Source organism: Mustela putorius, unplaced genomic scaffold, assembly GCF_011764305.1.
Source record: "Mustela putorius furo isolate JIRA1106 unplaced genomic scaffold, ASM1176430v1.1 tig00003834_pilon_pilon_pilon, whole genome shotgun sequence".
Lineage (NCBI taxonomy): Eukaryota > Metazoa > Chordata > Mammalia > Carnivora > Mustelidae > Mustela > Mustela putorius.
The window spans coordinates 83,935,053-83,962,784 of NW_025421987.1; the positions used below are offsets into that span (position 1 = coordinate 83,935,053).

Here is a 27,732-nt window from a genome sequence, read left to right on the forward strand (position 1 = left end):
AAAGATGCATGGTATTACTTTGATCTTTTTAAATTTGTTGAGATTTGTTTTGTGGCCTAATATGTGATCTGTTCTGGAGAATGTTCCATGCGCACTCGAAAAGAATGTGTATTCCGCTGTTTTAGGACGGAATGTTCTGAGTATATCTGTTAGATCCATCTGGCCCAATATGTCATTCAAAGCCAACAAGTTTCCTTGTTGATTTTCTGTTTGGATCATCTATCCATTGATGTTAAGTGGAGTGAATATGCACTGTCTTAATTATAGTATTTTTTTAAGTCTTGGTATCTGGCTGAGTAGAACCCCCAGTACTTTTTTTTTCTTTCAGAATTGCATTGAACTTTACTATTCCATATGCTATTTATAATCAATTTGCCAAATTCTGTGGAGAATCTTTCTAGGATTTTGATTGGCTTTTTATTGAATTTATTAAGTTCCTTTGCATATTTTTTCCTTGATGAGGTAGAAGCCATGGATTGTATTTCATCATTTTCTCCCTATACCTTTATTTTGAGTAGCTCTATTGACGTACAAATAATACAGGGATTTAAGTTTTACTCTGGTATTTCTTCTCTCACCTTCCACATTACTATTGTGTAACAGTTTAGTTCTACTTCTTTCCTTTCATCTGTTTTATTAAGACTTAACTCACTACCATACAGTTTACCCATTTAAAGTATTCAATTTTTTTAGTATATTTGTAGAATTATGCAGCAGCCATCACCACAGTCCAATGCTAGAACATTTTTGTACCCCCTGAAACTCTCTTCCAACTGATTCCCACTTTCCATTCCCCTAAATCTCTAGCCCCCAGCACTAAACAGTCACTAATTTACTTTCTACCTCTCTCAATTTGCCTACTGTGGTCATTTCATAGAAATAGTATCATATAGTATTTGGTATTTTGTGACTGCTCTCTAGCATAATATTTCACCTAGCATAGTGTTTTCAAGGGTTATCTATGTCATAGCATGTATTAGTAATTCATCCCTTTTTATTGTCAAATAATCCATTGTATGGATCTACCACATTTTGTTCATGGATCTACCACATTTTGTTCATCATGGACATTTAGTTTTTTCCACTTTTTGACTGGGTAGAAATAACACTGCTTTGACCACTGTTGTACAAGTCTCTGTGTCCATGTATATTTTCATTTCTCTTGTGTGTGTATACCTAAAGAGTAGATTTACTGGGTCATATGGTAACTCTATTTTTAACTTTATGAAGAATTGCCAAACTGTCTTCCAAAGTTGCTGCACCATTTTACATTCCCATGAGCAATGTGTAAGGATTCTAATGTCTTCATATTCTTGTCAACACTTGGTTTTGTCTTTTTAATTATAGCTTTCATGGTGGGAAAGAACCTCATTGTGGTTTTGATTTACATTTTGCTAATTACTAATGATTTCAAACATCTTCTCATGTCCTTATAAGCCTTTTCTGGAGAAATGCCTATACAGATCTTTTTGTCCATTAAAAAAATTTTTTTTAATTGAGTTGTGAAAGTTTTTTTTTTATAATTCTGGATACAAGACCTTTAATAGCTATATGGCTTGCAAATATTTTTTCCTATAATGTGTATTCTAGTTCCTCTTCTCAAAACAGTTTCTAAATTTTTGTCAGTTACTCATTTTTATTTTCTATGAAGAATTAGTAATTTGTTTTACTCACCATTATTTCTTGCATACCACCTCCTCTCTCTGGGTTCACTTTTTTTAATAAAATGCATCCTTTAGTAAGTTTTAAGCAAGGGTTTGAAAGAATGATCTGTTTTAGTTTTTATGTCTTTATTTTATAATTATTGTTGAACACTAATTTGAGTAGATACAGAATTCTAGATTAACATTTACTTTCACTTAACATATCTGAACATTTATAATTGCTGGTACAAAATTTGTTTTTAATCTAACTACCACTACTATTGGTAATCCGTGTCCAGTTGATTTTAAGATTCTCTTTGTCCTTGATATTTTTGCAATTTTATTTTACTGTATCTATCATATTTTTTTCACGTTTTTTCTGCTCTGCACTTGCATTTGCTTTCCATCTGAAGGCTCTTATGGCTATGGCTCAGGAAATTTTCAGCCGTTTTTTTTTCTTTAAATATTGCTTCTCAGCCTTTAGTTTTCTCAATCTAGAACTCTTGCTTGATACCAGTCTGTCTTCTGTGGCTCTTCTTTTTCATATTTTTCATCTGTTTCTCTCTGTGCTGCTTTCACTGTGAATTCCTTAGTTCTAGCTTCCAGTTCTCTAATTCTCTCACCTGTGTTCAGCCTAGAGTTCATCCTGTCCTCCAAATTTTTAATGTAAGTTACTTTTTTATTTCCAAAATTTATTGGATCTCTCAATTCTGCTTGTTCTTGATGCATATCTGCTTTTTTTTCTCAGAATATTGTCTTTTTTTTTTTAAAGTAGGTATTATTTTCTCTTTGGAGGTTTTTTACATATTTAAAAGTACACAGCTTTTTTCAGCTTCCTTTCAGTTGAACCTGACTGTAGGACCCAGGTACAAAGGGGTGCTATTAATCCTAATCATGCCATAGGAACTGAACTTCAGACTGTTTCTCTCTAGAAACAGATTCCCAAAGGCTCAGCCCCTGATTATAAAAAATGGTTATCTTATTTTGAGGCTAGCTATGTCTTCTTGATTAAAGAAAAAAAGATATTTTATCCATGTTTACTTTTGTAAAGAAAAGGGAAGAGTTCAAAGTTTGGACTTTGGAATTCCAGCGGCAAGACTTGTTTGAACCCAAGAGTTTTTCCAGGAAGTTTAGCTGTATGGAAGAGAATAAGCAACAGCTGCACTTTTCCCTGTATCTCTCATTCCCAGTCCTGCCATCTTAAATCTGCTCAAGAGTGAGGCAAGGCTAGAAAATGAGTTGGGGAAGTTTCTAGGTGGCATTGGTACTGTGGAGTGACAGGTTTGTAGAGGAAAAGGAGAGAAGTGATCAGGAGTTCTTTTACTCAGCAATGGCTATTCTTAAGTTAACGTTAATATTTTAGATACCAGAAAAATTAAGACTTGCTTGTACTTTAATATGTATCTCCTCTTGAAAATGTTATCTGCCACAAACTGCAATACACTTAAATTGGTTTTGAACAGCATGGCAAATTTTTTGAAAGTTTTTCAAGTTTTTAATTTCCTTTTTGTCTTGAACCGTGGGAACTCAGAAATTTATTTTGAAGTTTGACAAGTTTGTGGCATTGAAATAGAAATTGGAAATGCTGAAAAACATACTCCATTTTTATTAATAACTTTTATTACATCTATAATGAAATTACATCATACATTTATCTTTATTTATTTGATAATTTTCTATAGGGAAAAAAGTGAGTCGTCTAATGATTTACTACTATTTCAGTCAGAATTTTACTAATTTTACTTGATATTTTGTCTTTTTTTTTTGTGCTCATTAAGAGGCCTTATTTTTTCTAAATGAATCTTTATCCAGAACAGAGGCCCTGACTTCTATTTTGGTATCTCCATCATACCAAGCATAATACCTAGTATATAGTCAATGCTCATAATATTTATAAATTGAATTTTTAAAAATTAAGTTATAGGATAATTTAATAAATGACATACTAAGTAGCTTGATATTTCAGAATGTTCAGATATTTTACTGAAATTTGGTGCAGTCTCTCATTTGGTATCAAGCACATTTTTCCCAATAAATACTTGTGTTACATACTGGTATTCTAAGATTTTGCTTTGAAGAGTCATTTGTGATGAGTACAATTGGTAGATAAAGCTTAAGTAGTAGTTGGTTCCGGCCTTAATTATGTGTTACCTAAGAAATTGTTTCTTCATTCTTGGCATCTCCTGAACTACAAAGGGAATATAGATATTCTTGTTTATCTCAGCTCTCCACTGTATTCTTTAATATACAAATTTGAAAAATGCTAACAAAGATGTGAAGATGGACTTGATTCTTTACATTGAAAAACAGGTAAGTGGTTCTCTAATGTGTGTTTTCCTATTGAAATCTATATGTAAAGGCACTGGTCTCTATCTAGGTATTCCGGAGACCCTCTGACTTTGTGGCTCCAACTCTTTATGCACATATAAAGGAAATTAGTGCAGTGCCTATGTGCCAGTGTTGATCAGCCCTTTTTCCAGCACATATTTGCAGAATTTGGGGGAAAAAAAAAGAAAGAAAGAAACTTGGGAATTTATTAGGAGACAGTGAGAGTCAAATTCTTAAGTAATCTGAGATACTTTTTACAATCTTTATAATGTTTCCTAGGCTGTTAGTTCCCTAATGATGATGTTTCCTATAGATTGAGATAAAGATGTCAGTGATCTTTGCAAAATGAGAAAAACTAGGTTAGTATAATGCACCTATGGCCTTGTGTGTGTGTTGTGTGCATGTGTCTTTGCTTAAATTTGTAGATGTACTTGTTTTTGAGAACAGTATTTTTTTAACTTCTAAAAAATAAACTTTTTTTATCGTAAAATAGTTTCAGATTTACAGTTGCACAAATAATACAGAATTCCTATAGATACCCTTCACCTAGTTTTTTTTCTCTCTCTCTCTTTTAAATAAGATTTTCTTTATTTATTTTAGAGAGAGACAGAGCACCCACGAGAGCCTGTGCACTGGGGCAGGGGCAGAGGAAGAGGGAGAGAAGCACACTCCCTAATGAGTGCCAAGCCAGACAGATGCAGGGCTCTCAGGGCTTGACCTTAGGCTCCCGAGATCATGACCTGAGCTGAAATCAAGAGCAGGATGCTGAACTGACTGAGCCACCCAGACGCCCCACACCCAGTTCTCTTATTATTAACATCTTATATTACTAGCCTAGTAATATAAACCAATATTTATACATTATTATTAGTTAAACTCCATACTTTATTCAGATGTTGTTATTTTTTTCACTAATATTCTATCTGGGGTAACATACTACGTTTAGTAATTCCTTGATCTTCAATAATTTTTTTTCTCATAGCTTTATTTTTCTCTTTCTTTATCATATCCTTCATTTCATACCTGAATATATGACTTATTTACACTAAAAAAAAATCTTTCATTTGATACAGCTGTAGTTAATCACAGTCCCCAGTTCCCCACTAACCCCACTTCCTCACCATCCCCATTTCCCTACTCTCCTCTTCAACCCCTTTCAGTCAATCCATTGTAGCCCTTTTAACTTTATTCAGACTGTCAACAAAAGCCACCAATGATTTCCTAATGATTAAATTAGATACTCTTTTCCAGTTCTCCTTTCTCTTTACAGCATGTGAAATAATTCCTTCTTGCAGCTTTTTTTCTGTGTTCCTGCCATATCTCTTCTCTGTTTTCCTTCCTGTCTGGTAATCTTTCTCCTTTGCTTAAAATCCTTCTCTCCTAAATGATAGCCTTGAGAATTCCGTCTCTTGGTTCTACTCTCTTCTTCCTCTGTACACTCATAATAGGCAGTCTCATACATGTTTTTTGTTTTAACTATCATCATTATGCTTGCTGGGTTCCAGTCTCAAGTCCAACCCTCTTTCCTAACATCTAAACAAAAATATCCAGTTGCTTTCTGGATATCTATGTAGGGAGTCCCACATTGAAATCAGAAAATAATTCTAGTCTTACCTTAAATTCATTAGTAGAAATAGGAACTTAGGCCATATCTAAGGTAAATAAGGATTAAATCACTAAGGTCTTATCATCTCCAAGTGGACAGGGACTAAGTCATCTATTTTTATCACCCGTGGTCCTTAGCTTACTACAGAGCACATAGAAAAGTACTCAATAAGTACTCTTTGAATGCTAAAGCAAATTCTTTTCATTACATGTAGAAGTCAAGAACTGCAGATCAGCGGTACAATTTTAATTGTCATTATGCAAGGTAGATGAACCACTTGTTCCCTGGAAGAACTGAAAGTAAACTAAAATACTCTTTTGTGGAGTTTTTTGAATAAATTTTTTAAATTATGTCAGTCAACTCCGTGTTGCTAAATAATTTCTCTGCTTTAAAGTTTAATTTTCAAATTTTTGTAGCAATAGTTTTAAGATTTGCTGGGTCCTGTTTGTTTAACCTTGTATGGACATGTTTTATTTTCTTCTACATGTTTCTCAGGTTCCCAGCAGATAAAATTAATAAGATAATTATCGTTTTTCTGCCCTGCTGTTTTCTACACTTTGTTTTAATACTTGTTTAATATAGCTAAGTAGAATTCACTTGGCATCTCTGTTCTTTAACTTCAATATATTTTTATGTTGTTATTGTTTATAATTTTTTACCAAATATATCACCCTGTTTAAATCTGTATTTGGAAATATTTGTTGTGGTTTCCTGGTATGAATACTGCCTATACTGTATAGCTCATTGTAAAAGCAGCAGCTTCTAATTTAAGGGATCCTATTATAGACCCCAAACTGAATATTTATAATGTATATTTTGGTCTCCCAAGTACCTAATTGCTTTTCCAACCCTATCAGACCCTAACAAATATTTTATAAATGCTTCATCCCTTCTTATCCCGTGATAAAATTTAAATATGTAACCTGTAACCTGACTACTTAATAACTTCTTTAAAAAATCAACGTCAAAACTGGTTGTTATATGAAGGAAAAATTTAAAAGTACTCATATTAAATAATATCTATTTCAGGGGCACCTGGGTGACTCAGTGGGTTAGGCCTCTGCCTTCGCCTTGTGTCATGGTCTCAGGGTCATGGGATGGAGTTCTCTCTCGGGCTCTCTGCTTGGCAGGGAGCCTGCTTCCACCTCTCTCTTTGCCTGCCTCTTTGCCTACTTGTGATCTCTCTCTCTCTGTCAAATAAATAAATAAAATCTTTAAAAATAATAATACCTATTTCATTAGGTAAATGTGCAGTTATGATGTCAGTAGACATAATATTCAAATGGTGTAATCATTGTGAATCCGTGGCTACTAATGCGGACTGCTGAAAGTGTAGTGCAAGGCTTACCTTGGAGGTGTTGTGGGTTCAGTTCCAGAGCACCACACACAATGGAGTATCACAATCCAGCAAGTCAAATGAATTTTTTGGTTTCCTAGTGCATATAAAATTTATGTTTATACTATACGGTATTAAGTGTGCAGCAGTATATGTCTAAATAAGCTATGTACATACCTCTGTTTAAAAATACTTTATTGCTAAGAATGCTAACCATAATCTCAGCTTTCAGCAAGTCATAATCTTTTTGCTGTTGAAGGGTCTTGCCTGGATGTTGATGGCTGCTGACTGATGGGGCGATGGTTGCTAGAAGTTGGAGTGGCTGTGCCAGTTCTTTTCTAAATAACTAAATAGCATTCACCCTATGTCTCTGTTCTTTGACTTCAATATGCTTTTTCATGTTGTTCTTTAGAATTTTGTGGTTGTGTCTTTGTGCTTGATATTTTTAAATATTAGACTTTGGATATACTGTGTAAAGGATCTGCTTTTTGATTGACAACATATCTCCAGCCTATCTCAGTTATAACTCATTGCTTCTGATATTCTTTTTTTTTTTTTTAAAGATTTTATTTATTTATTTGACAGACAGAGATCACAAGCAGGCAGAGAGGCAGAGAGAGAGAGAGGGAAGCAGGCTCCCTGCTGAGCAGAGAGCCCGATGTGGGACTCGATCCCAGGACCCTGAGATCATGACCTGAGCCAAAGGCAGCGGCTTAACCTACTGAGCCACCCAGGCGCCCTGCTTCTGATATTCTAAGGAGGACCTATAAACCATCTTCATTGCACTGCTGCGTATGATTGTGAAGGGAGAAGGAGAAGGCTCAGAAGTATTTGAGAAACCTGAGTAAAAATTTCTTTTTAGGGGCGTCTGGGTGGCTTAATTGGTTAAATATCAGACTCTTGATCTTGGCTCAGGTCGTGATCTCAGGGATTGAGATGGAGCCTCACGTCAGGCTCCATGTTAGCATGGAACCTGCTTAAGAATTTCTCTCTCTCTGTGCCCCTCCCCTTGCTCGCATGTGTGTGTGCTCACTCACTCTCTCATGCATGTACCAAAAAAAAAAAAAAAAATTTTCTTTGTACAGCTGCAACAACTAATTTGGTTACCACAGTTAGAAAATTTATACCAGCTTCACTTCTTGTCTAATCAGTGTTCAACCTGATAGGCAGAACAATAACAAAATCGAATTTAGGGTTTATAATTCTATTATTTTTAAAGTCTTTTTTTTTTTTTTTAAGATTTTGTTTATTTGAGAGAGAGAGAGGTCACAAGTAGGCAGAGAGGCAGGCAGAGAAAGGGGGGGAAGCAGGCTCCCTGATGCATCAGCAGAGAGCCTGATGCGGGGCTCCATCCCAGGACTCTGAGATCATGACCTGAGCCGAAGGCAGAGTCTTAACCCACTGAGCCATCCAGGAACCCTAAGTCTATTATTTTTGAATTTGATCTGCACTAAAACAGCCTCACACATTTATTTTTATCATAAATGTCTCTGTTGCCGTACATGGAAATCATCAGTCTAAAAAAACAAAAGACATTCATTATTATAATGGTTGAATTATAACCAAATAGGACTCTTCTATTCCATCAGAAAATTTCAAATGGATGAAATTGATTTTTAATTGATATTTTAATTGTGCTAATATATATATATAACATAAACAATTTATCATGTTAACCAGTTTTAAGTCTGCAGTTCTGTAGCTTAATTAAGTACATTCACATTGTTGTGCAGCCATTACCACCATCCATGTCCTGAACTTTTTTATCTTCCCAAACTGAAATTCCATAACCTTTAAACACAAACTCCATATTCCCCCATTCACTAAACACCTAACAACCTGAATTTGGCTATTTCTTGTATAAGAGGCATCATACACCGGCCCCTGGATGGCTCAGTAGGTTAAGTGTCTGACTCTTGGTTTCAGCTCAGGTCATGATCTCAGGGTGGTGGGATTGAGCCCTGCCTTAGGCTCCCTACTAACTAGGGAGTCTGCAGGAGGTTCTCTCTCTCCCTCTGCCCCTCACCCTGCTCATGTGCGTGCATATGCACTCTTTCTCTCTCTCTCAAATAAATAAATCTTAAAAAAAAAAAAAGAGGAATCATACAATACTTTTCTTTCATGACAGACTTATTTTATTTAGCATAATGTCTTTCAGGTATATCCATGTTGTATCAGCTGTCAGAATTTCCTTTTTTAAGGCTGAATAATAGCTCATTGTGCATCTGTGCCATATGTGGTTTATCCATTCATTTGTTGATGAACACTTATGTTGCTTTCACCTTTTGGCTGTTATGAATAATACTGCATTGAACATGGGTATACACATATCTGTTCAAGTCTCTGCTTCCATGTCTTTTGAGTATATACCCAGAAGTGAAATTGATGGATCATATATGATTATTCTGTGTTTACTTTTTTTTTTGAAGAGTTTCCATATTTCCACAGAGGCTGTACCTCTTTACATTACTGCTGGCAGTGCAGAAGGATTCAGATTTCTCCACATTCTTGCCAGTACTAATTGTTTTCTGTTTTGGTTTGGGTTTTTTTGTTTTTGGTTTTGGTTTTTTTTTTCTGATAATGGCCATTCTGATGTAGGTGGTAACTCATTGCGGTTGCATTTCCCTAGTAGAAGTTGGTTTCTTTGACATCCAGAAATGAACCCCAAACAACTGTAAAGCTTTAACAAATGGCTTTGATGAGAATAAGATAAATCTAGGAACAACAGAATGAAAAGCTTCTTATTAACTTCTCTTTACTAGTAATGGTAGATTTCACTTTGCAGACTCACTCATTTAAATATCATTGAATATAAATTCAATTTGGTAGAAAAGTCATGGTTAAAGATATTTTAAAAAACTAAATCTAGAACCTTGAAACTGGAGAATTTAGCCCATTTCACTAAATATTCATTAAATAATCAATTGGTACTTGCTGCCTTTAAGAATCTTTAGTCTGGAGCGGGGAGATGGATATACAGTCAAGCAATTACTATTCCATGTAATAAAATCCATAGTGAAAGTGTGTAAAAGTTTTGGTGAGCATAATAAAAAACAGATGCCTGCCTTTGTTTCTGGGAAAAAGGAGTGTTAAGTAAAGCTCCACTGAGAAGGACTCTTAAGCTGAAACTTAAAGGATGAGGAGGCTTTTGCTGTAGATGTATGTTGGAATAGGAAATCAAGTTTGGGAAGTAATACCATAAGCTATCAGAGATGACCTTCCTGTAGTAAAGTACTGACAGATGACTTAAGAATTTTAGAATCAAAGATCACTCTGTGTTTTATATCATATAGTTAGAAAGCCAGTCCTAACCCAACCCTGCAGTAAACCAAAGTTCCTAGAAGCCCAGACTGGTTTGATAGATGGCAATCAACCTTAAGTCCTAAAATGCAAATTATGTAACTTGAAACAAAAATGCATAATTATTGTGTTTATTTTTTTTTATTTTTATTATTTTTTAAAAGATTTTATTTATTTATTTGACAGAGAGAAATCACAAGTAGATGGAGAGGCAGGCAGAGAGAGAGAGAGGGAAGCAGGCTCTCCGCTAAGCAGAGAGCCCGATGCGGGACTCGATCCCAGGACTCTGAGATCATGACCTGAGCCGAAGGCAGCGGCTTAACCCACTGAGCAACCCAGGCGCCCTAATTATTGTGTTTATTTATGTCATGGACATTTTAAGTTATTCTCTATCACCTTCCTTTGTTCTTTTAACAGTGTAAAATTGTCTTGCTCTTATAGTACCTTCATATAGGTGTCTTTTATTTAAAGTCTGTGTAATTCAAAATTCACAATCATATGAATTACAATTCACAAACTTAATTCACAATTAAGTTATAGATTAAAATACACTGTTCTTCCCCAGTATCATATTTTTGCTAGGCCATTTTCATGTGCCTATGTACATTGGCGCATACAACAAAAATAACTTTCTGTCATATAACAAAGTCTGTGACGTAAATAAAGCTTTTATTCATTTATTTTAATAACGGTGGGTATTGCAGTTTTGAATCTGAATCTTCTTTTTTTTTGTTTTTTTGAGTTTTGATGGTTTTTTTGGTATGTGATTTGTTTTGAAGCTTTTTTCTTTATATTTTGGAGGAAATAAATCACATAAGAATAAGAAGCACAAATTTACTTTGATCACTGTGAACCCTAAAGATGATGTCTTCTTAGTTATGTTAAAGAAATGTAACAATTTTAAGTATAGGACTATGGTTTTAGTCTCTTGTTAGTGCTTTTATTTGTAATGTTTGTATTTTTCATAAAATTTTTGAGCTTTTAAGATTATGGAGAGGCTTGCATATTTGGTATGAAAATGCAAAATCTTGTGATTCATTTCCAAGTACTGCTGTGTGCCAAAGACTAACTTCTAAAAATTACAAAGCTGTTTACTTGTTTGGTTTCCCTAGATCTCATCAGTTTATGGTTACAAAAGGAGTCTCTTTTTTCAAACCAATTCTGTGTGTTATCAGTTCTTCCCCAAGAAACCATCCTGAGATTTTTTCCATCTTACCCACTTTTTTTTTTAATACCTGTGACTTTCACATATGCTCACAAATTTAGACTGAAAAGAGGTTTTGAATTTCAGACTTTTATAGAATATGGGAGTTTTTATTTTTAAATAGCTTAAATTTGTGTGCTTCCAAAGCTCTACATGCTATTAAAATAGAATCAGGATGACTAGAATAGCATTAATCTATCTCAGTTTCTTTGCCCAGGGCAAGATGAAATCAGAGGAGAGCAAAGCAGGCTAGCACTTAGGAGTTAAAGGTGTGAATGGTTAGTCTGAGATGACAACAGAAAATGTAATGTGTGCCAACCCCGGGCATGTAGCCTTCCTAGTGATTAGGAAGTTCAGACTGTATTTCTTTCTCAGTGTCATGAATTGTGGTTAATGCTTGCTAGAAAAGCGTGGAATACTTGAACTTCACTCTAACAGTATAGTTATACAGTTAATTTTGATAGTATGTTTGTTTTGACTCCTTTTAAAAAGAGTAGAGCATAAACTATCTGGTGTTTTTAAAATCTGCAATATTGAGATGGAGAACTGATTATAAAGCAAGACTTTAGGTAAGTGGTTTTAAGCTTCTTTACATCATGAAAAACCAGTGAAACCAGTGCTCACTCTCATCAGAAAAATGCACATTATGCAAATTTGCGTACAGTTTCAGAGATTAAGAGACCAGAAGCCCATTTATGGATCCTGCTCTAAGTCACTTTCTTTATTTTTTGACAGTTTTATTCTTTTATTTTTATTGCTTGTAGCTGACTTAATATGTTGCAGAGAAGGTAGTGTTAATGAACCGAAGTTAGAGGTTTTTCCTATAAGGGATATCTAGCTATCCCAGATACAAAATTTATAGTCATAAATATAAAATGTAACTATTTTGTATGAAAAAAAAAATACTCGGGCACCTGGGTGGTTCAGATGGTTAAGCATCTGCCTTCAGCTCAGGTCATGATCCTGGGGTCCTGGGATGGAGCCCCGCATCAGGCTCCTTGTCAGCAGGAAGCCTGCTTCTCCCTCTCGCACTCCCCCTGCTTGTGTTCCCTCTCTCACTGTGTCTCTCTCTGTCATTAATAAATAAATAAAATCTTTAAAAAAAAAAACTACCCACACATACAGTCATGCCATTGATTGTAAAGGGATTCAGATCATGTGAATTAATTACAACTGAAAAATGTATAAGTGGATATTATAGAATAAGGAAAAACTTGTCATTCTCCTTTTGGAATTATGTTAAATTATGGTATTTTGGAATGTAATGATACTGCATTTAAAATTCAGTTTAATTTAAAATTGATTTCATTTTTTAAATATTTCAATATATTCCCTTAAAATAATTATAGAAATCTAAGGAGTTTCAAAACTTTAGTATATGATTACTGGTAAAGCCAGTAGAGATGAATGGAAGAGGATGAGTATTTGCTTCCTGGAAAGTCATGAATGAGGTGTTGTAATAGTAAGATATATAAATAACATATGTAATTTGAGGAAGTCCTACTTTTGCTTTATGTTTCATAACTTTAGACGTACATAGTAATACATTCTCGTCTTGCTGGAATTTAGCAAAAATAAAATTCTATATCAGTAGTTCCCAGTCTCAATTGTCTTGACATCTTCTTAAATATTTGTTCATTCTTGGAGCACCTGGGTGGCTCATTCAGTCATCTGACTCTTGATTTCAGCTCAGGTCATTTCAGGGTCATGAGATCGAGCTCTACATCAGGTTCCACACAGAACATGGAGCCTGCTTAAGAGTCTTTCTCCTTCTCCCTCCACATCGCGCCCTCACATGCATGTGTGCACGAGCACCCTCGCTCGCTCTCTATCTAAAAAAAAAAATTGTATATTCTTTCAGAACCATAAATTTATTTTTTTAAATTTAATTTATCCCTAAAGCTTACATACATGAAAAAAAAAAAAGCTTACATACATTGAATGTAACTTGCTATTATTTTTACATGGTTACAGAGTGGATGTGGGATAAATATGCTTCATGCTGTCCAGTGTTCCAGTTACCTGTGTGTCTATCTCTCTTATGACTTTATGAACTTTACTGGCCAACTTCATGTGAGCCCCCATTGAGAAATACAGCAATAGATTATAGGAGTAGCATGCAAACTCTTTGTTCATTCCTTTTTATTTATTTAGTTGGAGCATACTGTGATTTGCTTGAGTAATTAACAAATCACATAATCCTTCATAGATTAACATGGTACTTAAACTCAGTAAATATTTGTTGAATGGATAAATGGCATATATCTTTTAGATGATTGCAATATTCTAGATAGAGCAATGAGTTACAACTCCAGTTTTGAGACCTGCCTTTTCCCCCCATGAGTTATTATAGGGAACAATTATGAAATGTTTAAAGGAAAATTTATGAGGAAGATAAATATGCATGCCACATTTTATCTTTGAAGAAACTGATTTTGAAATCAGACACATAATGGCACATTCACATCCACAAAATGTGGTCATCACTATAAATAGAATAAACAAATAAAATGAAACTTCATGGTTTTTTATGGTGTGTACAAATGCATTTACTTTTCATAGTCTTATACTAGCTGTTTCCAAGATCACAGAATAAATTTTTTAAAACTCAGAATAACAGCAGTTGAAACTTATACATAACACTGTTGATATTCTGATGTACTAAACAAAATATACATCTAGGTAATATGGGAATTTCTACTTTCTGTGTATGTATGTGCTTAATGGAAATTTTACAGGGATGCTGAGTGTTGAATGGCAGCCACATCACTTACTTAGTAGATTACTGAATTAGAGTCCTTAATATCTATAAGTGGATTCTTATAGTCAAGAATACCAACTTTAGTTAACTTTTTAGTAACTTAGTAGCAGCAGTAAATAGCCTTTGACCACCATGAAAAAAATGAAAATCTGAGAAATTTCAAATCATTGCCAGATAGAACCCCCGCCAAAAGGGTTCTGTTTCCTTTTGGTGGTTGCTTTCAGACTGTCAAAGGATCTCCAAGATCTGCCAAATGAGTATTGAAGATTCAGTTGCCACCTAGGAAAATAGTAAAATACTCTGGGAATAAAGTATTGGTATTTTTGTTCCAGTGAAAACTTTTACACTGGAGATCATTACTAAATGTACCTTGAAAGATGGTATCCTAATTTTCAGGCCAGAATTATATATTCATATTTCAGGGATTTGATTATATAACTAATGCAAAGAGAAGATTATGTGAAATGAATCTGAGCAAGACCCTACCTGGTGCATTGTGAGGCCTGTGGGATCAAAGCTCTTTGAAACCAAGTTGATCTGGTTGTGGAAGAAATAAAATAATAAACCTTTGTCATCAGATGTGGTAGGTTCTGAGTAGGAATCCATATTAAGAAGAAAGGTAAGGAACCCACAGGAATGAAAGGGAAGGAAAGAAGTCTTATCCTCAGATGCTTCTGTAAATCTTCTCTATGATTTTTTTCCCCTTTATGAAAGCATTTCTAACAGAGTATGGATCATTTTTCATTACCAGATGTATAAACTAGTTAGTTTATACTTGAGGATAATATACTAGTTTAGCTGGGAAAGAAAAAAATATATGTTTAACTCTGCTAATAATTAGATAGATTGAGTCTATGTGCAATTCAGGTCTAGTAATAATAGGTACAATCTGATTAGTTAAACCAACAGTAAAAATCATAACACCTAAACTTGTTGATCATTATTTTTCTTTTGCTTGGTCTTAGGGTTTTGACCCACCACATCAAAGTGACACAAGAACTATTTACATAGCCAACAGGTTTCCCCAGAATGGCCTTTACACACCTCAGAAATTTATAGATAACCGGATCATTTCATCTAAGGTAAGCATTAACACAATATTAAAACTATAGATATGTTCAGTTTTGTTCTGAAAAGTGATTTATGCGTTCTAGTATACATTTATATCCTTAAAAAAAATCGAGGAAATGGTTTTGGCAAATTTATCTTAACCAAAATTGTGAACTGTAAAGTAAAAGGAGTTGCCAGCTGTTAATACCAGATAACCAAAATTACCCTTAGTTGCAGTTAAACTGAGGAATTAATATTTGTACTGTGTGCCAGGCACTATGTTATGTGCATCTCATATCATTTAATTCTTTTATAGCTCTGAGGTCGCTTTTGCAAAGCATTATGCTCATTTTATATTTGTTTCTTCAATTAAAGTGTTGGGAAATAATTTACAGGGTTGCACACAAGTGACAAGATTGGAGTTTGAACTCAGTTCTGTGTGACTTTAAAACCTGACTTCTTCCAATTTTACCGCTCTTCTGTAAATATTTTATAGTACCGAGGTACTGCTTCACTCACATATTCTTCCTCATTTTATTTTTTTCTATGGCTTTTTAAAAAAGATTTTATTTGAAAGAGAGTGAAAGTGAGAGAGGTCACAGAGTGAGAGGGAGAAGCAGACTCTCCTCTGAGCAGAGACCCTGATGCAGAGCTCCATCCCAGGACCCTCAGATCATGACATGAGCTGAAGGCAGATGCTTAATTGACTAAGCCACCCAGGCGCCCCTTTCTATGATAGTTTTAAGATATCTTTTTTTTTTTTTTAAGATTTTATTTATTTGACAGACAGAAATCACAAGTAGATGGAGAGGCAGACAGAGAGAGAGAGGGAAGCAGGCTCCCTGCTGAGCAGAGAGCCCGATGCGGGCCTCGATCCCAGGACCCTGAGATCATGACCTGAGCCGAAGGCAGCGGCTTAACCCACTGAGCCACCCAGGCGCCCAGTTTTAAGATATCTTAATTTATCTTGAAACTGAAGATTATAGTGCCATGCTGTCCCAATAGACTTTTCTCTCCCGACAGAGGAAATGTTTGCTGTCTGCTATGATAGCCAGTAGCTATTTAGGACTATTTAGGCCCTGAAATGTGGCTAATGCCACTGAATAACCTAATTTTTTAATTTTAATTTATTTTAAATTAAATGTCAGTCATATGTGACTAGTGGTTACCTATTGGACAGTGTAGTTAGAGATGTGATTCCAAGAGACTTAGAGTTCTACTTCGATCATTTTTTTTTGCTTCATAGACCACCTTAAGAAGCATTTTTTATTGCACACACACTCTCTCTTTCAAATAAATAGTAAAAATAAGTAAAATCCTTTTTTAAAAAGTCCTTGAAAAAAATTTTTAAAATTTGGGTGTAATCTAAATACACTAAAATTCACCAATTTTAAGTGTACAATTTGATGAGTTTTAGCAAATGTGTAACAACATGTGACCATCAAATGTTAAGATATAGAATACATCCATCACTAAAAAATTAGCAGCTAGTTCTTTTCCTCTTCATCTCTAGCTCTAGCAACCACTGATCTACTTTCTATAACTATAGTTTTGTCTGAATTTCATATAAGTATAGTCATATAGTATGAGTCTTCTGTGTCTAGCTTCTTTTGATGTAACAATAATGCAGATTCATCTTTTTATTGCATATATCTGCAGTTTATTCCTTTTTGGTGCAGAGTTTAGCTGTCAGCCTAAGTTTGGATGGTTTACATTCTGAATTTGGGTCATTTTCCTTGCATGGTTCTTTCACTACCAATACTTTCCCCTTAAATTTCCATCTACTTTTCCAGCCCTGAACTCAAATTTCTGTCATGTTTTGTGATAAGAGTTTTGTGATAAGTTTTCCCCTACTTATTGCTGCCCTAGGTGTGAGAGTTACATAGTGTCTACAGGGTAAGAAGCCATAGTTCATCATTTATATTCCCTCCATTTACATTTTTTAAAAAATTAAACTCTCTTCCAGTTTCTATCCATATTTTGGATACTTTCCAGAATCCATTTTTAAAATCTAGTTTTTGTAATTCTTATCTACTAGGAGTTAGAGGATCCTTTAGTCTTCTGAGAGTATTGAAAACTGAGTGTCCTAGAAAACTTTTGGGATTAAGTATCTTTATAGGATTGTATTCGTATGCAGAAGTATTAGGTTTATTGTTTTTGACCACAGTTTCAAAAATATAGATATTTAAATAAACACTGCTTTTTTTTTCAGCATTTGAGGACTCTGTCTCTCATTACTCTTTTATTATTCCACTACTCTTTTCTCATACTTCCTGCAAACCAGATTACCTGCTATTCCATAAAAACGTGTTGAACTTCCAACTATGCCTTTGCTATGATGTGTTGATAACCACGTTTTTTTAAATGTAGATTTTATGTTTCTGCAGAGATTGTAGATTTCATGTTTTTATGGAAATGTAAAATTCACGTTTTTGACCACAGATTCAGAAATGTGGGTACTTATTTAGACAGTGTCCATTTTTTTTCCTGACCATATTGAGGCTGACTTTTTCTAAATTCCCTCTACAAACTATACTCCCTTAGTATTTCCTTAAACTCTTCCACACTGTATTATTATCTATCCCACAGTCATGATGAACTTTCCTTCTCTCTGCCTATGTTCATGCTGTCTTTTTTTCCTGAAATGGTCTTCCTCTAATTGCCCACCATTTTCAGCCTATTGAATATTCCCCTCTTAAAGCCCATGTCAAATATGAACTTTGTCATTAAATTTTTCTTTCTCACTGACTGCTTTTCATTTTAATTCTTTATCTATTCCTTCACTTACTTTATCTTTGAATATAGCTATTGATATTTTGTTCTTAATTTCCTCTAATATTAAAACCTCAGTTCCTCCCATAGTGCAAGGGTCTTGCACATTGTAGGTACCTGATATCTCTGTTTAATTTACCATAGTAACTACCTTATCTTAAATTTCAACTTCTTTGCAAAAGATTTGATTTCATAACTATGTTTTGGTTTTCTTACTGATGTCAGAATTTGAGGAAAAAATGTCAATTGTATATTCATATACATAGCTCTAAAGAAGTTATACTTCTAATTTATTTTTATTGACCATTATTACATAATAACTAAAATAATTCTAAAGCATAATAAATCACTATTTTTCTTAGAATATTTTTATATTGTTTAATATTTATTCTGTAGTTCCTCCTTTACATATGATAGGATAAACACAGAATTTAGACTTGTTCAGTCTGTTAATATATTTGTATTTTAGAAATTTTTATTTATTCTGAATTTTTCCATGTGTTATTGAAATAGCCAAAGAAAATATCCTGAAACAAATTACCCTAATTCCAATTTATGTAATTGTTCTTTTTGAGATTCTGGAAGACAAAATATAGTGTCATTGTTATGATTTAAATAGATTGATGTAAACTTAGGACATTGCCAACTTGATTCCTATGAAGTTTTATATATTTGATTTGGTGACTAAGGGAGTTGCCTGGAATACTATGACCCCTATAGGGTCAACTGTCTCTTTACTCCAATTAAGATCAGCTGGAGATGATATGACCCAAAGTTACCATCTCATTTTTACACATTGAGCAGTGAATAGAAACCATCTACATCTCTTCACCAGAGCCCTGAACATAATCCCCACTCCCAGATTTTGGAGCCACTGGTGGTACTACTACCACAGGAAAATATATTTCAGATATTTCAGATTAGAACTGAAAATATAATTTCACCTGAGAGAAATGTTGTTAGGTATTGTACTGCTTGTATAACTTTGGGTCAAACAGGCTTTTGTGGGCTCTTTTGGGGACTTAACCCTATTTATAAAATTGTTCATATGGGAAAGGGCATTTGAGGTCTCAAACAACTGATGAAGAATTGAATTGTTTAAATAAGATAATTTGAAATTAGAATCATCTTACATTGCACCAGAGAAAATTAGTAAACTGCCTCTTACAAATCTTGAAATGGTCAATAACCATTAAGGGTTCATTGCCTTGAGATAGAATAGTTATCTAAAAAAAATGCATTTCAGCTTTATGTATGTATGAACCTATTATGTATATATTCTTCTGTTCTGCTCAAGTTTTGATCTTCAGCTATGTGCTGAGTAGTAGTGCTAAGTGCTGGAGATAGAGCAGTAAATAAAATCATGTCCCTAGCCTCAAGGATCTTACATTCTGTTGAGAGAATGTATGTAGATAAAGTAACAGTGCTACAAAGTATTTTCCTGTTTCATGTGAAATTGTGTTGTAAGCAGTTAGTGACAGGAGTAGAATTTGTACTATTTTACCCTACCCCTATAATATAACATTCTAGGCTTGTATGCTGATTAGTAATCTAATAACAGATACATAGCTATTATGTATATGATATGATTAATCTTTAATATTAATTAGTATTTAATATTAATTTAATTAATATTTATTATTAATTTAATATTTAATATGAGCCAGTTTCTGTCCTAAGTGCTTCATAAATATATTAGCTATGTAAATCTTAACAACCGTATACACTATGTTATTATTGTCCTCATTTTATAGAGGCACAAAGTGGGGTACAGAGAGATTAGTCCAGGGTCATTTGACTGTCTACTTTAAAAATTGACATTGTGACAGATTTTCATGCCTTTATGAGATTTTCTTGGTGGTTATACCAGTGACCATTTATGTAAAGTATTTTTTAATCTTTTTCATATTCTAAGTTATTTTTCCATATTCAGTACCTAACAAAAGATAATCAATTATACCATTTCCTTTATTTCTGACACTGAGCTATTTAAAATAGGAAATAAATTGTATCTAGTATGAGCGTTATTATCAGCTCTTATTTATTTTTAACATTAGTTCAGTTTTGTGTAACCAGAATCCAAAATAAATTATTAAATGTTGTTTTAGATCTGTCATCTACAACTTCTAAAAAATCAAGAATTTGATAGCAAAATTGGTAGGTTCCAGTTTATCTCATCTGTTTAAATTACACTAAAATTAGCAATAAATAGTATAAGAAAGAAAAAAGTATAGAATAAAAGTTCTGAAACTCTTAAAAGCCAGGTAGTTTTTGTAGCATCAAGATTTACGTAATTTGTCTAAGGACTTAGTAAATCTGATTTCATTTTGCTTATTATTACATGGATATAGTGTATGTTATTTTAAATATTAATTTATCCATCTCTCTCTTTTTTTTTAGTATACTGTGTGGAATTTTGTTCCAAAAAATTTATTTGAACAATTCAGAAGAGTGGCAAACTTTTATTTTCTTATTATATTTTTGGTTCAGGTAAGCTTATCTCTCAATAGATTAAGTTTATAGAATGATTTCTAAAATTATGTCTTCAGGGGAAAGTTACATTGCATTCTAAATCATTTGACTATGGGACTTTTTTTTTCCTGCACAGTTTCCCCTTTATAATCAGTGAATATTGTGATTTAAATCACATGCAGATTTCTAAAAAATAGCCTATGAATTTTAAGATTAATTTTATTTTGTTTCATCATTAATATGCTGTGGTGTTGATACCCATAATCAAAACCAATTTTACATTTCAGTTGCTCTGACTCAGAACAAAAATATTTTGGCTTTTAATATACAGCACGTGTTTTTGGCACATTTCTGCCTATGGAACCATCTTTGGCCATGAAAATCTTTCTTTGGCTCTTCCTTTGTTTTCAGTTTAAATTATACTTTTAAGTTTTTTTTAATTTAAATTTTTAAGAACCCCCACGAGTATAGATTTTTAATCCTGGGACCATTTTCTTAAATCTGTATGCATTATAAACTCTTTTACAATTTCTTAATTTTCACATTGTTCCTTTTTTTTCTCTAATATCAAAGTGTCAAGAGAACAGCTTATCAAACTTGAATATAAGTCAAGATTTTAAAAGAGTGATTGCCATTTTCTTTTAAAAGGGTTATTCTTTTCTGATGACACATTAGCAATTTGTTTCAATGTAGCATTGAATTTTTGTATAAACTGAACTTTTCTTTCATAGAACCTGGAATTTCAGGAGAAAAAAAACTTGTCAAGTGATTACTTTAAAGCTTGAGGAAACATTCACTTTTTTAAAAAATTGCTTTCTTTCATGAACAGAGAAGGGATTTCTGATTTTCTGTCAATAGAACATCAACTTGGTTTTTGTTTTTGTTTTGAAAAGTGAGAATTTATGTTAACCATGTCCACTAACACATGCATTTTTGAAATTACTAGCTAAGTTCAGGAATTCAGCTTATCTCTGGAATAGAACAAATTTAACTGGCCTATTCAGGGTAAAGCAACATTAATAAACCATTAAATCCATTTTTTTAACTAACCAAACATAATTACTGCAAAAATTACTTCTACAGCAATTTATTGAAACCTCAGTTGTATGATTTAGATCGTAATTACGGCATCGTTTTCTGAGCTCTACCCCTCTGGCTCTGTAGATATAACAAAATCACTGTAGAAAAAATCCTTTTCCTAGTCCCATTCCTTGTTCTCTCTTCATAAGTGGTGAATTTATTCTAAATTCCAGCATAAAAATTGCTGACAGACTTTTCAGCATTTACCAGGATGGGCAAAGAAATGTAAAATGAGATTCTGAGCAGCTGTAGCTCTGCTTATAAGCAAATACTAAGGAGGAAGACCTTAAGTACTCTGTGTTAAAAAGGCAGAAGTGACTGAGTCTACTCTAGCAATATCTGTGGATATGCAATAGATTCTACTAACTTCATATAATAACTAACAAAATGAACACGGTGAAACTGTGAAATAAACTCTATGCATGATCTCTCTCCTGTTTTTTACTCTGGATCATGATACATACTTCCTGTAGTGTTTTCAGAGTTCCCAATAAGTATGAGATTTTAGATGTTAATAGTGTGATGTATACAATATAAAAATATTAATATTCTGCATTCTTTTTTGTTGTTGTTATAAATCTAGCTTATGATTGATACACCTACCAGTCCAATTACCAGTGGACTTCCATTATTCTTTGTGATAACAGTAACTGCCATTAAGCAGGTATGACAATACTTTCTGTTTTCCCCCAAGTCATTTAGAAGTTGATAAATATTTCCACTTCAGACTAACATTTATTTTTTTGAAACTGATTTCCATAAGAAAGCAACAAATTTGGTATTGAATATGGTAAAATTAAATTGAGTTAAGCTACTTTTGCCTTTCAGGTACTAGGGACTCATGAATGATTACCATTATTAAAATACGTTGTTCCCTTGACACACCTAGGAAGCATCCAAAAACAAGCATTTTATGTACAAACCAATGTATATATGAAACAGATTAATTATTATAGTCATCTTTGTAGGTTTGGCAATATTTAAAGGAAGTACAATTCAAAAGAGGTATATTTCTTGGGAGTGAAGCATGTACTTTTGACATGACCACTTTGAATAAAAATTGTATAGTGTTTTCCCACTTTCTACTACTTTCCCTGGTAATGCTGATTTTTATATAAAGTAATACCCTTGGGGAAATAGCTTCAGCCAAATCTTGAATTGGTATTAAAATGTAGATATAGAAAAGTAAGATCATTAGATACACATGCTGAATAAAAAATAAAGTCATAGAAATGTCTTGTCTGTATAGCTATCACTTCTCAAAAAATCTTGTCAGAGGCCCAGTTAAATAGATGACCCTTCCACCTGAAAGTGTTAATTGAATCATAATTGTAAATATGGTGAATTTCCATTTTATAAGATTTAGGGATAAGATTTAAATTAGACATGGAAATAAAATTGACAAACATTTTATAACTCTGGGATGTAGTATATTCTTTATTACTTACATAGAAGGATAAGAGGAACCTATGGATTAACAGTTACATTATAAATCTGGTGTGTCAGAATACCATGCTACAGCTTTCACTAAGTTTGATTTCCTTTTACTGTTTTATTGAAGGCTAGAATTTGTGCAACTCAGTAAGCATCCAAATCACTTCATACAGTTACATATTTACTTGGTTTTGTAGATGTCATTTATTTCTTCAAAGTAACACCTATTTGTCCCTTGGAACTCTTTTCTATATATACTTTTCTTCTTAGGTGATTTCATTTAGTCTAGTGGGTTATAGTACCATTTATATGTTGGTGGTTCTCAAATCAATATGTATCCTAAAACTATTCCCTGAACTCCAGACACACATATACAGATATTTGTGCAACATTTCCACATGGATATCTTGGGCTTTTCCTGACCACCATGTCACTCTATCATTTCCTGATCTGGTCTTTTTTCTTGGTATGTTTGTCACTACCTATTGTTCTGTTGAATAAATGTTTATTTATCTCTTACCTTCATTTGAATGTTTAGCTCTAGGAGCTAAACATTTGTTTTATATACCAGATTATTTTCAGTGACCAAAACAAAGTCATGTACAAATTGGGCCTACAATAATAAACATTTGTTTGATAGATAAATAAATGAATGAATAAACCTTTTGAATGTAAATTCAATGTAAAATGTTGTGAAACTTCTTGCCCTGATTTCCCAATATATTTGGCCAAATATACACTGGACTTAATTGAAAAGTGATGCCATTAACTGAGTTGAGAAATTGTGGTGAGTTTATATCTGCAAAATGAGAAAGTAAATAGGATAATAACAATTAGCAATCTGTCTTCCTCTAAAAAGAGTTAAGTAAAACATGTAAAAACTAAAGATTGGAAGTAGAAAGATTATACCTCAAACCTGTGTTAGTATGGTTATTGCAGATGAATACTAAATTTACTTGAGAGCATTTTGACAACTAAAGCAAAAGAAGAAATATGAAAAGTCATAATTTTCAAAGAGAAATTTGATATATAAGGATTTTTTTCTCCCTTTTTCAGAAATGATTTCAGAACTCAAGAATTTTCTCTTGTGCAGTAACTATTCCTAAGTTTTATTCATTCAATAAACTTAACCAGAGTGTGTACTGTTCAGGTTTATATATCCATCACTATAGATTAGGGGAACAAATTTTAGAAAAATTACGAAGTGAAAGTTGCCATGTTCCAGTCTTCCCTCTTTGTCTTCTCCCCTTTTAGTCTGCCTTTGCACTCTTATCAAAATAGAAAAAGCTTTATTAGTTATTTATACTTTAATATGAAGTTGTTTTTTAACTTCCAGTCATACTTACATATTAAGTCTTCTCTCTGGTTGTATAATGCAAGACTATAGTGCTCTGAAGTATCAAAGTCTTTGCCTTCTGTGAACTTAAAACCTATGAAGTAGGGAAGGTAAGACCAAATACAATAGTAATTACAGTTTAATAAGGTACTAGTAAGACACAGTGAGCTGTAGGTATTCAGAGAAAGAATGGAACACTTCATCTGATAATCAGGAAGGTTTTATGGAATAAATAATAGAAATGAAACTTGGAGTATTGGTAAAATGACAGTTGGTGAAGAAGGTGAGATAGAAAAAAACAACTTAAGGGTGCCTGGGTGGCTCAGTGGGTTAAGCTGCTGCCTTCGGCTCAGGTCATGATCTCAGGGTCCTGGGATCGAGTCCGGCATCGGGCTCTCTGCTCAGCAGGGAGCCTGCTTCCCTCTCTCTCTCTCTCTGGCTGCCTCTCTGTCTACTTGTGATTTCTCTCTGTCAAATTAATAAATAAAATCTTAAAAAAAAAAAAAGAAAAAAGAAAAAAACAACTTAGGCAAAGGCTTAATGCAGGAAAAGCCAAGACCTGTTTTGGGCAATGACGTATCTGACTAAATGTTTGACCCTGTAGAGGGAAGTATTAAAAGATAATACAGAAATGCAGGTTGATACTAAATTAAAGAGGTTGGAAGATTCTTTGCTATAGCATTGAGAGTTATTGAGGGGGTTTTGAACAAGACAGTGAATTTTATTTTATTTTTTTAAAGATTTTATTTGTTTATTTGACAGAGAGATCACAAGTAGGCAGAGAGGCAGGTAGAGAGAGGGTGGGGGAAGCAGGCTCTCTGCTGAGCAGAGAGCCCGATGTGGGGCTCAGTCCCAGGACCCTGGGATCATGACCTGAGCCGAAGGCAGAGGCTTTAACCCACTGAGCCACCCAAGGCGCCCCAAGATAGTGAATTTTAAAACAATGTTTTGGAAACATTAATCGGGCAGTAACATATAAGGTGGATTAGAATTTGTGTTTTAAAAGATAATGTTATCATTGTTCAGCTGTTAATGTTATCTGACTATAAAAGGAATTGTACTTTTTGACAGTTTCAGAAAAGATGTTTTGACTCTCAGTTAAATTTCTCTAAAATTGACATATCAAATCTTAAATGAGGTCAGTGTAATTTAAGTATCTTAAGAATGCTTCCCCCTTCCCCCAAAAAAGAATGCTTTCCCAAAAGATTTCTCCCGGGGCGGGGTGGGGAGGAGACCTTCGAAGCAATCCTTAATATTCGCTTTATATTTTATAATGTTACATTTTTAGGTAATAGATTCACATATTTTTCAAAAACAGAAATAGTACAAAATAGTATACAGTAAGTTTTTTATATTCCTAACCTCCCCTCCCAGTCCCCTGTTTTCCTCTCCTGATATATTTGTACATTAGTCCTGATATCTATGTAGAATATTCACATAGGCATTTTTTTTTCATATATGATAGCATAGAACACAATACATTCTGTACCTCATTTTTATCACTTAATTCTATCTCTTGAATATCATTCCATTATCTGTACTTCTGTTGCACCCCTGAGTTACTGAATTTCCTCTAAAATAGCGTGAGAAGAGGCACCTGGGTGGCTCAGTCGACTAAGTGTCTGCCTTGGGCTCAGGTTATGATCCCATAGTCCTAGAACCAAGCCCTGCAGCAGGCTTCCCACTGAACAAAGAGCCTGCTTCTCCCTCTCCCTCTGCCCCTGCCTTTGCTTGTGCTGTTTCTCTCCCTATCTGTCAAATACAAAAGTAAAACCTTTGAAAATAAATAAATAAAATAAAATAACAAAAAAGTCTTTTCCACTTTAAAAAAATTACCACTCCTTAAACATTTAATCAAAGGTTCCTTTCTGAAATGCTTATGTCTGTGCCCCTTTTAATGATGACACATGTAGCATATCATATTTTTTTGAAATACATATAATTAATTCTGTTTGCCTATTGGTTACGAAAGTGAAAGAACTCAACCTCAGTTTCAAAATCTATTCATTTTTTTCTTTTACTGTTGTTGTAGTAATGTTCTGTGAATTTATTTTTATGAGTATAACATCATTTTTACATAGAAGCAATAGGACTTACAGATTAAGTAGGTGTAGGAAAAGGTAAGAATCAAGAATGATTTCCTAGATTCCTGCTAAGTGCAATTCAGTAGATGTTGATGTCATTTGTCAAGATGGGAAACATTGGAAGTGCAATAGATTTGGAGAGATAACCTCGTCAGTTTAGTTTTGAAATGTTTAGTGACGCATCAAGAATGCAGTTGGATATTGAAGTTTACAGTCCAAAAGAGAGATATAGGCTAGAGATAAATTTTGGGATTTTTTGAAGACATGGGGATAAAAGAAATCTTATAGTGAGAAAGTGAAGGGTGTAAAAGGGGCCCATAAAGGTAACGTGCAAGGAGTCTCCTGTAAGGAAATTGAAGAGTAACTAGAAAGGTACTATGAAAACCAGGAACATGTGTAATGACACCAAGAGAAGAGTGTTCCTAGTAGGAATGAATGTCAAATACAGTGAGTTACGTGCATCAAACTAGTCTAATGTAATTCTAGTAAATGAAATAAATGTTTTTTGTTTTTTTTTTAAATAAATGTTTTTGAGAAAAGTGTTTATGTTTCTTTTTCTCATGCAATAAAAGTATCTTCTAATTACATTAAAAATGGTATTTTTTTTTTTTGTTCTTTTGGTATTTATAGGGATATGAAGATTGGTTACGACATAACTCAGATAATGAAGTAAATGGAGCTCCTGTTTATGTCGTTCGAAGTGGTGGCCTTGTAAAAACTAGATCAAAAAACATTCGGGTATGCATTTAGTAAATAATGGAAATAACTATATTTTGGTAGCACAAATTCTAATCTGATCATACTTTAGTTAAAAGCCTACTTTCCTATATTAAAATATTCTGATAGGCCACCTGTTTAAAACTCAGTCAAAGTAAGTCTCTGCCTCATAAAATCTGTATATTTACTTTTCTCCCATAATTCCTTATAGGTGGGTGATATTGTTCGAATAGCCAAAGATGAAATTTTTCCTGCAGATTTGGTGCTTCTATCCTCAGATCGACTTGATGGTTCTTGTCACGTTACAACTGCTAGTTTGGATGGCGAAACTAACCTGAAGGTTTGTACATGTGTGTTTGTGCTTGAATATGTATAAGTGTTGCTCTGGGTGAACAGAACAGTTTTGGGTTATAGTGATATTTTCCTTTGTTTGGCTTGTTAAGGAAGAAATTTTTTAAACCACTGAAGCTTTTAAAACTTAGAAGTTTTTTAAAAGAAATAACCTTACATATTTATTTCAAGGGTAACCTCATGTAGTTTAATCAAGTTAAAGAAAAATGGAAAGTGATTTTAAGAAAAATGTAATCCTTTAATATTTTGCTGCTTTTT

At 33.6% G+C, this 27,732-nt stretch overlaps 1 protein-coding gene across 3 annotated transcripts in view; it reads left to right on the forward strand.

Moving 5' to 3' along the window:
- Positions 1 to 27,732, forward strand: part of ATP11B (ATPase phospholipid transporting 11B (putative)) — a 120,561-nt gene that overhangs the window by 10,395 nt on the left and 82,434 nt on the right. For all 3 annotated transcript variants that reach the window (XM_045088660.1, XM_045088661.1, XM_045088659.1), the window contains exons 2-6: positions 15,144 to 15,260; positions 20,401 to 20,490; positions 22,136 to 22,216; positions 27,037 to 27,144; positions 27,335 to 27,463. In XM_045088660.1, the coding sequence (XP_044944595.1) occupies positions 15,144 to 15,260; positions 20,401 to 20,490; positions 22,136 to 22,216; positions 27,037 to 27,144; positions 27,335 to 27,463 (525 nt within the window). The remainder of the gene's footprint in view (positions 1 to 15,143; positions 15,261 to 20,400; positions 20,491 to 22,135; positions 22,217 to 27,036; positions 27,145 to 27,334; positions 27,464 to 27,732) is intronic.